The 14,875-nt window shown below is 35.1% G+C and overlaps 1 protein-coding gene across 17 annotated transcripts in view; it reads right to left on the minus strand.

Annotated features, from left to right (window-relative positions):
- The window catches only part of PCDH15 (protocadherin related 15), a 712,410-nt gene that overhangs the window by 428,207 nt on the left and 269,328 nt on the right, over positions 1-14,875 (minus strand). For all 17 annotated transcript variants that reach the window (XM_061195806.1, XM_061195799.1, XM_061195791.1 and 14 more), the window contains one exon: positions 12,099-12,254. In XM_061195806.1, the coding sequence (XP_061051789.1) occupies positions 12,099-12,254 (156 nt within the window). The remainder of the gene's footprint in view (positions 1-12,098; positions 12,255-14,875) is intronic.

Genomic DNA, 14,875 nt, shown 5'->3' on the forward strand with positions numbered 1-14,875 from the left:
TGAGGTGCACCGTGTGTTCTCCCAGGGATCTTGTCCCTGGATGATGGGACCTTGGCAGTGGCGGGCTGCCCAGGCTCCTGTGGGTGTGTGGATAGTGACCTGTGCTTGCACACAGGATTCTTGGTGGCTACAGCAGCAGCGTTACCATTTCATGCCCATCTCTGGAGTCCGAGCTGATAGCAGAGGCTCGTGCCCATCTCTGGAACTTGTTTAGGTGGTGCTCTGCCTTCTGTGTGCAGACAGGGAAGGAATCCCCTCTCCTCGTGCACCCTGAAATAATGGTCTCTTGCCTCTTAGGCAGTTCCAGACATTTTCCCAGACTCCTTTCTGGCTAGCTGTGGCGCACTAGCCCCCTTCAGGCTGTGTTCATGCAGCCAACCCCAGTCCTCTCCCTGGGATCTGACCCCTGAAGGCTGAGCCTCAGCTCCCAGCCCCCACATGCCCCAGCGGGTGAGCAGACAAGCCTCTCAGGCCAGTGAGTTCTGGTCGGCACCCATCCTCTGTGCGGGAATCTCTCTGCTTTTCCCCCTGAAAACCCTGTTACTGAGCTCTCCTCCGTGGCTCCGAAGGTTCCCCCCCACCCAACCCCTGTCTCTGCCAGTGAAGGGTCTTCCTAGTGTGTGGACACTTTTCATCCTTCATAGCTCCCTCCCAGAGGTGCAGATCCTGTCCCTATTCTTTTGTCTTTGTTGTTTATTTTCTTTTGCCCTACCCAGGTACGTGGGGATTTTCTTGCCTTTGGGGAAGTCTAAGGTCTTCTGCGAGAATTCACTAGGTGTTCTGTAGGAGTTGTTCCACATGTAGATGTATTTTGGATGTATTTGTGGTGAGGAAGGTGATCACACATCTTATTCCTCGGCCATCTTGCAGTTCCTCTCTCCATATATAAGACTTCTGAATCCTTACATTTAATTGTGTTTAATGTCAACAGCCTACATTTGACATGTTTTTTTATTTTATTTATTTTTTTATACAGCAGGTTCTTATTAGTATTCAATTTTATACACATCAGTGCATACATGTCAATCCCAATCTCCCAATTATTCACACCACCAACCCCACACCCGACCGCTTTCCCCCCTTGGTGTCCATATATTTTTTCTCTACTTCTGTGTCTCAATTAGTACCCAGCAAACCAGTTCTTCTGTACCATTTGCTAGGTTCCATATATATGCGTTAATATAAGATATCTGTTTTTCTCTTTCTGACTTACTTCACTCTGTATGACAGTCTCTAGAGGCATCCACGTCTCTACAAGTGACCCAATTTCATTCCTATTTATGGCTGAGTAATATACCGTTGTATATATGTACCACATCTTCTTTATCCATTCGTCTGTTGATGGGCATTTAGGTTTCTTCTATGACCTGGTTATTGTAAATAGCTCATCAATGAACATTGGGGTGCATGTGTCTTTTTGAATTATGGTTTTCTCTGGTTATATGCCCAGTAGTGGGATTGCTGGGTCATATGGTAATTCTATTTTTAGTTTTTTAAGGAATCTCCATACTGTTCTCCAAAGTGGCTGTATCAATTTACATTCCCACCAACAGTGCAAGAGGGTTCCCTTTTCGCCACACCCTCTCCAGCATTTGTTATTTGTAGATTTTCTGATGATGGCCATTCTACCTGGTGTGAGGTGAAACCTCATTGTAGTTTTGATTTGCATTTCTCTAATAATTAGTGATGCTGAGCAGCTTTTCATGTGCTTCTTGGCCATCTGTACGTCTTCTTTGGAGAAATGTCTATTTAAGTCTTCTGCCTATTTTTTGATTGGGTTGTTTGTTTTCTTAATATTGAGCTGCATGAGCTGTTTATATATTCTGGAGATTAATCCTTTGTCCAATGATTCGTTTGTAAATATTTTCTCCATTCTGAGGTTGTCTTTTCATCTTGTTTATGGTTTCCTTTGCTGTGCAAAAGCTTTTAAGTTTCATTAGGTCCCATTTGTTTACTTTTGTTTTTATTTCCATTACTCTAGGAGGTGGGTCAAAAGAGATCTTGCTGTGATTTACATCAAAGAGTGTTCTTCCTATGTTTTCCTTTAAGACTTCCAGTGTCTGGTCTTACATTTAGGTCTCTAATCTATTTTGAGTTTATTTTTGTATATGGTGTTAGGGAGTGTTCTAATTTCATTCTTTTACACGTAGCTGTCCAGTTTTCCCAGCACCACTTATTGAGGAGACTGTCTTTTCTCCATTGTATATCCTTGCCTCCTTCATTATAGATTAGTTGACCATATGTGCGTGGGTTTACCTCTGGGCTTTCTATCCTGTTCCATTGATCTATATTTCTGCTTTTGTGCCAGGACAATATTGTCTTGATTACTGTAGCTTTGTAGTATAGTCTGAAGTCAGGGAGTCTGATTCTTCCAGCTCCGTTTTTTCCCCTCAAGACTGTTTTGGCTATTCGGGGTCTTTTGTGTTTCATACAAATTTTCAGATTTTTTGTTCTAGTTCCATAAAAAATGCCATTGGTAATTTGATAGGGATTGCATTGAATCTGTAGATTGCTTTGGGTAGTATAGTCATTTTCACAATGTTGGTTCTTCCAATCCAAGAACATGGTATATCTCTCCATCTGTTGGTATAACTTTTAATTTCTTTCATCAGTGTCTTATAGTTTTCCGCATATAGGTCTTTTGTCTCCCTAGGTAGGTTTATTCCTAGGTATTTTATTCCTTTTGTTGCAATAGTAAATGGGAGTGTTTTCTTAACTTCTCTTTCAGATATTTCATCATTAGTGTATGGGAATGCAAGAGATTTCTGTGCATTAATTTTGCATCCTGCAACTTTACCAAATTCATTGATTAGCTCTAGTAGTTTTCTAGTGGCATCTTTACGATTCTCTATGTATACTATCATGTCATCTGCAAACAGTGACAGTTTTACTTCTTCTTTTCCAATTTGTATTCCTTTTATTTCTTTTTCTTCTCTGATGGCCGTGGCTAGGACTTCCAAAACTATGCTGAATAATAGTGGTGAGAGTGGACATACTTGTCTTGTTCCTGATCTTAGAGGAAATGCTCTCAGATTTTCAGCATTGAGAATGATGTTTGCTCTGGGTTTGTCGTATATGGCCTTTATAATGTAGAAGCAGGTTCCCTCTATGCCCACTTCTTGGAGTTTATAATAAACGGGTGTTGAATTTTGTCAAAAGCTTTTTCTGCATCTATTGAGATCATATGGTTTTTATTCTTCAGTTTTTTAATATGGTGTATCACATTGATTGATTTGCATATACTGAATCCTTGCACATCTGGGATAAATCCCACTTGATCATGGTGTATGATTGTTTTAATGTATTGTTGGATTCTGTTTGCTAGTATTTTGTTGAGGATTTTTGCATCTATATTCGTCAGTGATATTGCTCTGTAATTTTCTTTTTTTGTAGTATCTTTGTCTGGGTTTGGTATCAGGGTGATGGTGGCCTCATAGAATGAGTTTGGGAGTTTTCCTTCCTCTGTAATTTTCTGGAAGAGTTTGAGAAGGATGGGTGTTAGCTCTTCTCTAAATGTTTGATAGAATTCACCTGTGAAGCCATCTGGTCCTGGACTTTTGTTTGTTGGAAGATTTTTAATCACAGTTTCAATTTCATTACTTGTGATTGGTCTGTTCATATTTTCTATTTCTTCCTGGTTCAGTCTTGGAAGGTTATACCTTTCTACGAATTTGTCCATTTCTTCCAGGTTGTCCATTTTATTGGCATAGAGTTGCTTGTACTCGTCTCTTAGCATGGCTTGTACTTCTGTGGTATCTGTTGTAACTTCTCCTTTTCCATTTCTAATTTCATTGATTTGAGTCCTCTCCCTCTTTTTCTTGATGAGTCTGGCTAATGGTTTATCAATTTTGTTTATCTTCTCAAAGAACCAGCTTATAGTTTTATTGATCTTTGCTACTGTTTTCTTTGTTTCGATTTCATTTATTTCTGCTCTGATCTTTATGATTTCTTTCCTTCTGCTAACTTTGGGTTTTGTTTGTTCTTTTTTCTCTAGTTCCTTTAGGTGTAAAGTTAGATTGTTTATTTGAGATTTTTCTTGTTTCTTGAGGTAGGCTTCCATAGCTATAAAATTCCCTCTTAGAACTACTTTCGCAGCATCCCATAGATTTTGGATTGTCGTATATTCATTGTCATTTGTCTCTAGGTATTTTTTGATTTCCTCTTTGATTTCCTCAATGATCTCTTTGTTATTTACTAACGTATTGTTTAGCCTCCATGTGTTTGTGTTTTTTACGTTTTTTTCCCTGTAATTGATTTCTAATCTCATAATGTTGTGGTCAGAAAAGATGCTCAATATGATTTCAATTTTCTTAAATTTACTGAGGTTTGATTTGTGACCCAAGATGTGATCTATCCTGGAGAATGTTCGGTGCGCACTTGAGAAGAAAGTGTAATCTGCTGTTTTTGGATGGAATGTCCTATAAATATCAATTAAATCTATCTGGTCTATTGTGTCATTTAAAGCTTGTGTTTCCTTATTAATTTTCTGTTTGGATGATCTGTCCCTTGGTGTAAGTGAGGTGTTAAAATCCCCCACTATTATTGTGTTACTGTCAATTTTCTCTTTTATAGCTGTTAGCAGTTGCCTTATGTATTGAGGAGCTCCTATGTTGGGTTCATATATATTTATAATTGTTATATCTTCTTCTTGGATTGATCCCTGATCATTATGTAGTGTCCTTCCTTGCCTCTTGTAACAGTCTTTATTTTAAATTCTATTTTATCTGATACGAGCATTGCTATTCCAGCTTTCTTTTGACTTCCATTTGCATGGAATATCTTTTTCCTTCCCCTCACTTTCAGTCTGTATGTGTCCCTAGGTCTGAGGTAGGTCTCTTGTAGACAGCATACATATGGGTCATGTTTTTGTATCCATTCAGCAAGCCTATGTCTTTCGGTTGGAGCATTTAATCCATTTTCCTTTAAGGTAATTATCGATATGTATGTTCCTATTACCATTTTCTTAATTGTTTTGGGTTTGTTTTTGTAGCTCGTTTTCTTCTCCTGTGTTTCACAATTTGAGAGTTCCTTTAGCATTTATTGTAAAGCTGGTTTGGTGGTGCTGAATTCGCTTAGCTTTTGCTTGTCTGTAAAGCTTTTGATTTCTCCATTGAATCTGCATGAGATCCTTGCCGGGTAGAGTAATCTTGGTTGTAGGTTCTTCCCTTTCATCACTTTAAATATATCATGCCACTCCCTTCTGGCTTGTAGAATTTCTGCTGAGAAATTAGCTGTTTACCTTATGGGAGTTCCCTTGTATGTTATTTGTCATTTTTCCCTTGCTGCTTTCAATAATTTTACTCTGTCTTTAATTTTTGGCAATTTGATTACTGTGTGTCTCGGCGTGTTTCTCTTTGGGTTTATCCTGTATGGGACTCTCTGCGCTTCCTGGACTTGGGTGGCTATTTCCTGTCCCACGTTAGGGAAGTTTTCAACTATAATCTCTTCAAATATTTTCTCGTGTCCTTTCTCTCTCTCTTCTCCTTCTGGGACCCCTATAATGCGAATGTTGTGGCATTTAATGTTATCCCAGATATCTCTTAGGCTGTCTTCGTTTCTTTACTTTTTTTTTCTTTATTTTGTTCCGCAGCAGTGAATTCCACCATTTTGTCTTCCAGGTCACTTATCCGTTCTTCTGCCTCAGTTATTCTGCTATTGATTCCTTCTAGTGTATTTTTCATTTCAATTATTGTATTGTTCATCTCTGTTGTTTGTTCTTTAATTCTTCTAGATCTTTGTTAAACATTTCTTGCGTCTTCTTGATCTTTGCCTCCATTCTTTTTCCAAGGTCCTGGATCATCTTCACTATCATTATTCTGAATTCTTTTTCTGGAAGCTTGCCTATCTCCACTTCATTTATTTGTTTTTCTGGGGTTTTATCTTGTTCCTTCATTTGGTACATAGCCCTCTGCCTTTTCATCTTGTCCCTCTTTCTCTGAATGTGGTTCCACGGGCTGCAGGATTGTACTTATTCTTGCTTCTGCTGTCTTCCCTCTGGTGGATGAGGCTACATAAGAGGCTTGTGCAAGTTTCCTGATGGGAGGGACTGGTGGTGGGCAGAGCTGGCTGTTGCTCCGGTGGGCAGAGCTCAGTAAAACTTTAATCCGCTTGTCTGTTGATGGGGGGGGCTGGGTTCCCTCCCTGTTGGTTGTTTGGCCTGAGGTGACCCAACATTGGAGCCTACCTGGTCGCTTTGGTGGGGCTAATGGCGGACTCTGGAAGGGCTCACGTCAAGGAGTACTTCCCAGAACTTCTGTTGCCAGTGTCCTTTTCCTCACGGTGAGGCACAGCCACCCTCCACCTCTGCAGGAGACCCTCCAACACTAGAAGGTAGGTCTGGTTCAGTCTCCTATTGGGTCACTGCTCCTTCCCCTGGGTCCCAGTGCACACACTGCTTTGTGTGTTGCCTCTAAGAGTGGAGTCTCTGTTTCCCCCAGTCCTGTCAATGTCCTGCAATCAAATCCCGCTAGCCTTCAAAGTCTGATTCTCTAGGAATTCCTCCTCCCATTGCCGGACCCCCAGGTTTGGAAGCCTGACGTGGGGCTCAGAACCTTCACTCCAGTGGGTGGACTTCTGTGGTAGAAGTGTTCTTCAGTTTGTGAGTCACTCACCCAGCAGTTATGGGATTTTACTTTACTGTGATTGCGCCCCTCCTACCGTCTCATTTTGGCTTCTCCTTTGTCTTTGGATGTGGGGTATCTTTTTTGGTGAGTTCCAGTGTCTTCCTGTCAATGATTGTTCAGCAATTAGTTGTGATTCCGTTGGTCTTGAAAGAGAGAGTGAGAGCATGTCCTTCTACTCCACCATCTTGAACCAATCCTTGACATTATTTTTTAATCTAGTCTGAAAACTTTGTTTTTCAATTTGAGTATTTTCCCCTTTACTTTTAATGTAATTTTTGTACAAGATGAACACTTTTATTTTGAATACTCTCAGTAAGTGTTAATATTTTTCCTACCTATTCTACATTCTTTTTTGCTTGTTCCCTTTCTTTATTTTGTTTGATTAATATGTATATTATTCATTATTTCATTCATGTTCTATACAACAAAAACATTAGACTATAGTTGTCGGTTATCTCCTGGTTTATAATTAGTGTTCTTATGTTTTAAGTATATATCTGTTCTTATGTTTTAAGTATATATCTTTACATGATTATATAAAGATATACATACATATCATGTAAAGATATATACTTAAAACAAGATATGTATATATCTTTTGCGTCAATACCCCCTCACTCTCTTACTACTTTGATTTTTCTTGATACCTACTATCTGTCATATTCTACAAAATCAAAAACAAACAAACAAAGCAAAACACCTCACTTAGGCAATCTTAATTTAGGTTTACTCACTGTGGTTCACAAATCTTTATGTCTATTTGACATGGACTATCCGAGATCTAAAGACATTCCATGCTGGGTTGCAACAACTGATATTCTCCTCAGATTGTAAATCTTCCCAAAAGTGTTCATCTCTAATATATTCTCTCAGTAGGATCCTGCTATATTTTAAGCCAGAATCTCAAAGGTAATCTAAACAATATGTAGTGTCTACACTTTTTTCCTTTACCCTCTGCAATTACAGGTCATCTTTTCTCATGAAGTTATCCACCTAATACTTTTCCTATACACCCTCTTTTTCCATTTTTATTCAGTTCAAGATTTTTACCTTGCATCTCTTTTCAGCTCACCTCTTCAAAAAATTCTCCATCCAGCTGTGGGAATGATATCATAAAATGGCAAATCTGAATGCACTTATATTGCTAAGCCATTTATTGGTCCCTTATTGCCTAAAGATCCTCTTTATAACTGATGGTGCCTTTCAGGATCTGACCCCAACTTGTTCTTCAGTTTCATCTCCTTCCATTCTATCCTTTCTTAATTTAAGCTTGTTATACAGAACTCCTTATATTTAAGTCAGTAGCAATCCATGAAAATAAGGTCTACTAAGTTAAACAAAACTTAAGTGATAGTAGAAACAGTTCACCAAATAAATTCAAAACACCATCAGGAGACAACAGTGCTGACAATAGACATGAAGTATGTATTTTTGATTAGTATAAGGCCAAAATAGAAACATTACCATAATACAGTGGCATGAAATTTTATTTAAGACACTTTTTTATTTATAGAATATTATTGAATTGCCATTTTTATACATCAAAAATAGTTGAACATTGACAATTTCCTTGAGTCCAACCTTATAATTACATCTGAACTCTATTTCTCCAAGTTTCTAGGAACAAAGAAATAAAGTTCAGAATTTTTATATATACCCTTGACCCTTGAACAACATGTGTTTGAACGGTACAGGTCCACTTATATGCAGATTTTTTCAACAGTAAATACTATATTACTACACAATATATGGTTCCTTCCTCCCTTCCTTCCTTTCTTTCTTTCTGACTGTAAACCATCTACCTGTCAAGAGAAATGCAAGGAAACATTCTTTCAAAAAGTGCCAACAAATTATCTCCAATAAATCACGTCATGTCACAGCAGCAAAGTACATTTAGGGTGATATTCAAGGTGACAAAAAGAACAAATTAATATTGACTAAAAAATTGCCTGTCTGTAATGAGATCATTAAAGACCAGGACAAATATAACCTCTATATTATCCTGAGATTAATTCTTCACAGGCACAAGAAAACACTACGTCTGCCTTGACTTGCCCTTGTTTACTTTTTATTATGTCAAAAGGAATTCTTTGAAATGGGATGCATGTGTTATCAAAGACATCACTGCCAGAAAATATTTATCTTCCAAAAATTACTTAAGAATGATCAGCAGCAATTAGACTTTGCAATTTGTTCTTCGAACCAACCAGACTAAGTACTTAATGATACAATTATCCAAAATTAATTGAGAGTTTCCAGTTACCCAGAGAGAAAAAAAATACTTGCAATGCTTTATGTCTCACAAGGAAAGAATTTTAAACGTTGGTGGCCAATTCATGTGCTGCTCCAGGTCTCGGTTTTCTCACAGTTAATAAGGAGAGTGACTAATCAGGACTTTAATTTTAGAAGCTTCTTTTATAAATCTGTGATGATGACTTTATACCTATCTTTTGGATTCTGATGAAGTGTAAAATATTTTGACGCCAACAATCTCTTAAACCCTGAATGATTTTTTTTTTTTTTTGGAAAAGCATTTAGATCATTCTAGTCTTAACTGCATTAACTGCATGTCTTATACTAAAAGAAGAAATAGCATGGAAAATATCTTGCAATCTTGCACAGAGTAAAATGTATTTTATTTAATTTTATTTTACAGGCAGCACTGTAGTTGCATTGTATATGTATATATATATACACACACACACACACACACACATACATATGTATATATACACACACACACATACATATATACATACACATATATACATATGGGTATATATAAAATTGCAATGTATTTTCCCAGTGAAGAGATATGGATATAGATATAAAGATAAACCCATTCAAGCCAATTAAACTAAGAACTACTCAGATAAATGAAGGATGAGAAAAATAGCTAAATTTCATTTTTTCTTATAATTATGTTTTGATGTTTAAATAAACTTTGGATTCTTTACAAGAAAATAGATATGAGAGAGTATGAGCAAAATCAATGGAGGAAAATATCATCAATTACACGCATTCTACATAATCAAACCATAGAATATATGACCATAGTAACAGTGGGATAGGATTGCCTCAGTTGGCTTTAGGAAATGCATTGAGAGAAAACCATAATTAGGTAGCTTTGTAAAGAAATCTTGCCTCTCCAAATAATGTTTAAGATAAAATGTTTAATGTTTCTATAAATTGTATCACTCTAATTAACATTTATCCAGATGACATAGGAGTTTAGAGTCTGGAGAAACTAAAGATTGATCAATGTGTATAGCTGGGGATGAGTATAGAAATAGGAAATGGAAATGGATCATGAGTTAAATTTTAAAAGATGAATAAAACTTGGAGACTTGCAAGGTAGGGAAGACTCAATTCTAAGTAAACTGAACAGTGTGAGCAAAGAAAGCCAAAGAAATGAATATATTTGTAAGACATGAGGAAGTTAATCTGAACAGAATGAGGCAATATCAGAGAGAAATTGAAGTTAAGAATACATTGACAAAAGGTCAGATTATGGAAGGCCTTGAAAATCAGTCAGTGGAGATAGATGACATTTTTCCTGATAATAATGAGAAATTACACAATTTTTGAATAGGAGAGTGACACAAGTAAAACAGTATTTGAAAAGGTTAGTTTCCAGCAAGGTGCTGAAAAAAATTGGAGGGGGGAGTAGAAGTAGTCAAATTACATAGGATACTCTGAATTCAAATTGAACATTATAAATTTCTTTATGATAAATGAACTAAAGACATGTATCCAACAACAGTTAACATGGTACAGGAATGGATTTTAAAATTAGATATGTTGCCTAAGATAACTCATCTATCAGTTTATACTCAAAGCTAGCACTCAAACAAAAAAAGCAAAATCTCATTCAAAAAGCATACTTCAGATGCTAAAATAATTAATCATGTAACATGATTAATTACATTAATTAGCATTTGTCTGTTTTAGCAGAAGCCTATTAAGTAAAAGGTAGCTCAGAAAGGTCGAGCATTAACTAACCAGTAATTTCGCCTATTAAACTTTAAAAAGCTTTTATTTCTTTTATTTATTATTTTGTTTTTAGTAATACAATCTAGAAAGTCTCAGATTACGGGAAACATCATTTCTTCAATTTTTAGTGAATAGAAGAGTGTTGAGGTAAATAAGATACATTTTAAATAATTTCAAAAAGCATGTAGAAGGGCTTCCCTAGTGGCACAGTGGTTGAGAATCTGCCTGCCAATGCAGGGGACACGGGTTCGGGCCCTGGTCTGGGAAGATCCCCCATGCCGCGGGGCAACTGGGCCCGTGAGCCACAACTGCTGAGCCTGCGAGTCTGGAGCCTGTGCTCCGCAACAAGAGAGGCCGCGACAGTGAGAGGCCTGCGCACCGCGATTAAGAGTGGCCCCCACTCGCCACAACTAGAGAAAGCCCTCGCACAGAAACGAAGACCCAACACAGCCAAAAATAAATAAATAAAATAAAATAAATTTAAGAAAAAAAAGAAACTCAATCTAGAAGTTTAAATCAATCATGTATTAAAAAAAAAAAAAAAAGCATGTAGAAGTTATAGGCCCAATGCTGTGTTTAATACCCAAATTACACTGATTTCCTCCTATAAAGTAGGTACATATTTTTTTAAGATTAAAAAAAAAGACATCATGGAGGCAAAGATGATTTGCTAAAGTATAGGCTATTAAAAATATAGTTCATTTTTTGTGTGTCTAAAGTACACATATTGATGATATTAGAGATACTTTAGAAATATTTTATAATTTTTTTATAACATTTTATATTTTTTCTACAAAAAATTAATAGAGTAAGCACTATTTTTAAAAAATAACATAAAAAGGGTTCTTGGCCCATGGATTTTGGTTCAAAGGGAAAACAAAACAAAGTAAAACAAGAAACAACAAAAAAGCATGTTCTAATAAAAGCAATACTACTACTTTAAAAATATTTTTAAATAGTTTGATAAGGATTTTCTTATAAGAATTTAGCTTTGATTTATATTTAAATATTTTTAATATGCCAGAACTTGATTTTAAAATTGAGGAAATAACTTTAAATTAATAAAATCTCAAATACATATTTTCTTCTAGTATTGAATTACTGCTACCATCTCAGAGATACAAAAAAAAAAAATCTGTCTCATTTTACAATGAGAATAAATAGCACCTGTTGAGCCTCAGTAAGCATGTATGTATTTAGATTCAGGCATTAAATTGTTGAAGATGATTTTAAAATGCCAATATTTTGGCCATTATTATAAATAAATCAATTTTTTTCCTGTAGCAAAGTGAATTCCTGAAATCGTATCAGACGTCACTCAGACCTTATTTCTTCTACAGCACTATTTTTTAAAATGTTTTCTTGATATTTTTAAACAGTTAAGATTGTTATTACAGAGGAATAATTTCAAAATATTTAAAATATACAGTCAATTACATATATCAATAAAAAGGAAGCAGAGAGTGGTGGATAGGAACTGACCTCATTCACTGTGGCGTAGTAGTTTTCATGCTTGAATGTGGGTGAGTTGTCATTTCTATCTCTCACCACGATTCGAACTTCATGGTAGATAACAGTACCCACTTTTTTGTTGATGCACTGAACTTGTACCACGATGGAGTGTATGTTCATTGGTGGCTGCAACACAGAAATTGCATCTTTTTAAAAAAACAATTGAAACTGAAGCATCTCATTACTGTCAAAGTATTTGTTTAATAAAATCTTCTATGTTTATTCACTATTAAATGATAGTAATCTATAAAAATTGATCCATTTTGCATTATTTTAAGGAAAAGTGAAGACAATCATGACTATTTCATTGTTTAATTTTCAAAATATAGGGTCTGAGGTAGCATTATGTTCATAATTAGAGGACTGGTGATGAACACAATCACAAAATTAATGTCTGATATTTGATGGGATGCCACAAATTTTGTCCTTCCAAAAGTCAAAGAAGCAATGACATAAACTTCTAATTTATAAAAACAATGTATTAATGATAATATACATAGGATAGATAGATTGTATAACATGGTATATCATTTGTTTAAATCTATATTTTTGCTAAAATATTAAATGTTCATATCTGATAAAAACTAAAATATAGATAACCAAAAGAAGAGAATCCATTCACAACCCAATCAAACTTCCTAATTCTATATAGTTAAAGGTTTATTTTGCTAATCTTTCCCTCTTTCCAAATATACATGTTTTATACACACACACACACACACACACGTGAATATCATCCCATGTTTGCACATATAGATTTTCTATAGCACTATGATGTATACTACTATGAAGCTATATTATGTATTCCATCATAAGTCTATAGCATAGTTGGTCTAAGTAAAAACTTATAATGAGATGTTTATTATTGTCAATTTTTGTCATTACAAGCAAAATGATTATACCTCGATAAACATACTGTACATAAATATGTGCTAACTTTAATTATTTTTTATGATAAATTCTTATAAGGGGAGAATTGTCATCAAGGGGGCATTTATTACTCAGGTGCTATGACAAAGGGCTTGCAGAAGTGGGATACACACATCTCTGACTCTAGAGTTAAAGTGTTTAATGCCAAAGAATATTTCTTTGTGATTTTTAAAATCTTTTTGAGTTTCTAAAATTTTATTTCTTTGATATAATTTTATCAGTATGACCTATTCTGACTACCCTGTTTAGAATGCCATGCCTCCAGTCTGCTCTGTCCTTTCAACTTTCCCCCTATTCATTTACTGTTTTGACTGCATTTCTCATGCATCACATGGCATATTACACATTTTATATATTTGTTTGAGTTTGTCTCCCTTTACTATACTGGAAGCTTCATAAAGCCTGGGGTGTTATTTTGGTCATGACTAAATCTGTCTACCTAGTAACTAGCACAGTGTCTAGAACAGATGACTGAGTACTACCCGAGTTGTACTGCTGTGCTTCTAGCCTTAGTTCCATAACCTACTAATTGTATGATCTAGATGCAAACTCTCTCTGTGCTTAGTTTATTCATCTCTAAAAATGGGGATAATACTAAACACTGATATGACATAATCATCATAAGTACTATATGAGCTTACCCTGTGCTAGGCACATATTAACACAACAGATGTAAACTATTTTTTACTTACAAAAAGCTAAATCTCCAAAAAAGTAAAAAAACATGAATCTAAAAAAATACAAACTGACAATCTTGAATTATAAAACAAATTATTAAATATTTGGATTGAAACCAATTTAAAGATATAGCAATGATTACTGGAACTTAGGATAGGTTCATTAAAAATGTCACATTTCTAATGAGAAGAATGTTGTAGAAACTACCTAACCTGAAGAAAACATTGTTTAATATCAAGATATTTTTATGGCCAATAAAGAGAAATGCAATTGAATTGTATTGTACCTGGCTGAATAATTGTATCTAGAAAGAATAACTTGAAGCATCATTATCATATGGAGGAAGGTCTCTAGTGAAGTACCATACAGATCTGAGTTCTAATGTCTGCCCCAATTCACTTCTAATCACTGACATATATAAATGTATTAAAGCCATGTGTGTAAAATCTGTGAATGCTACAAAGTTCAGAAGGATATATACTACATTTAATGATAAAAGACAAGGTTCAAAATCATTTTATCAGAATAATAAGTATCAAAAATCTACACTTTTACAATAATAAATTAAAATAATCTTATTTGTATTAGAAAAAAAGTTAATTGCCCAAATATAATAATAAGTGGCTACAAACATTAATATGAAAATATAATTGTAAAATTTTGAGTTTTACAAAATTTTGAGTTGGCATGTGAAGATGAGTTTACATGCCAACACTGTAAATGGACTACTAGAATAATACTACAAACTACTTCATATGCATTAATAATAGATGAAGAGATAGGCGGATTACAATAAGCACCATTTTATGGGCAAATAGGATGTGAAGTCTAATCATCCTGAGAATGTGTGATAAAATTTGAGATGTTTAAACTAAAAATCACAAGATTCATCAGACATCTGAATGGTTGTTATGAAAAGATAAATTAGTTTATTCACTGTAGTCTCAGAGTGCAGAAATAAGAATAATAAATAAAAAGTATTACAAAGCATATGTTTTCAATATAAGTAGAGATTTTCTATTAATCCAAAGTGGGACAGAATAGAATGGACTGTCCAAAAAATTAAGCCCTATCACTAAAAATCTGCAAGCTTGAGACTAAAAGATAACTTTAAAAGACCAGGTCTTAGAAATATTCTG

Source organism: Eubalaena glacialis, chromosome 1 (genome assembly GCF_028564815.1).
Source record: "Eubalaena glacialis isolate mEubGla1 chromosome 1, mEubGla1.1.hap2.+ XY, whole genome shotgun sequence".
NCBI lineage: Eukaryota > Metazoa > Chordata > Mammalia > Artiodactyla > Balaenidae > Eubalaena > Eubalaena glacialis.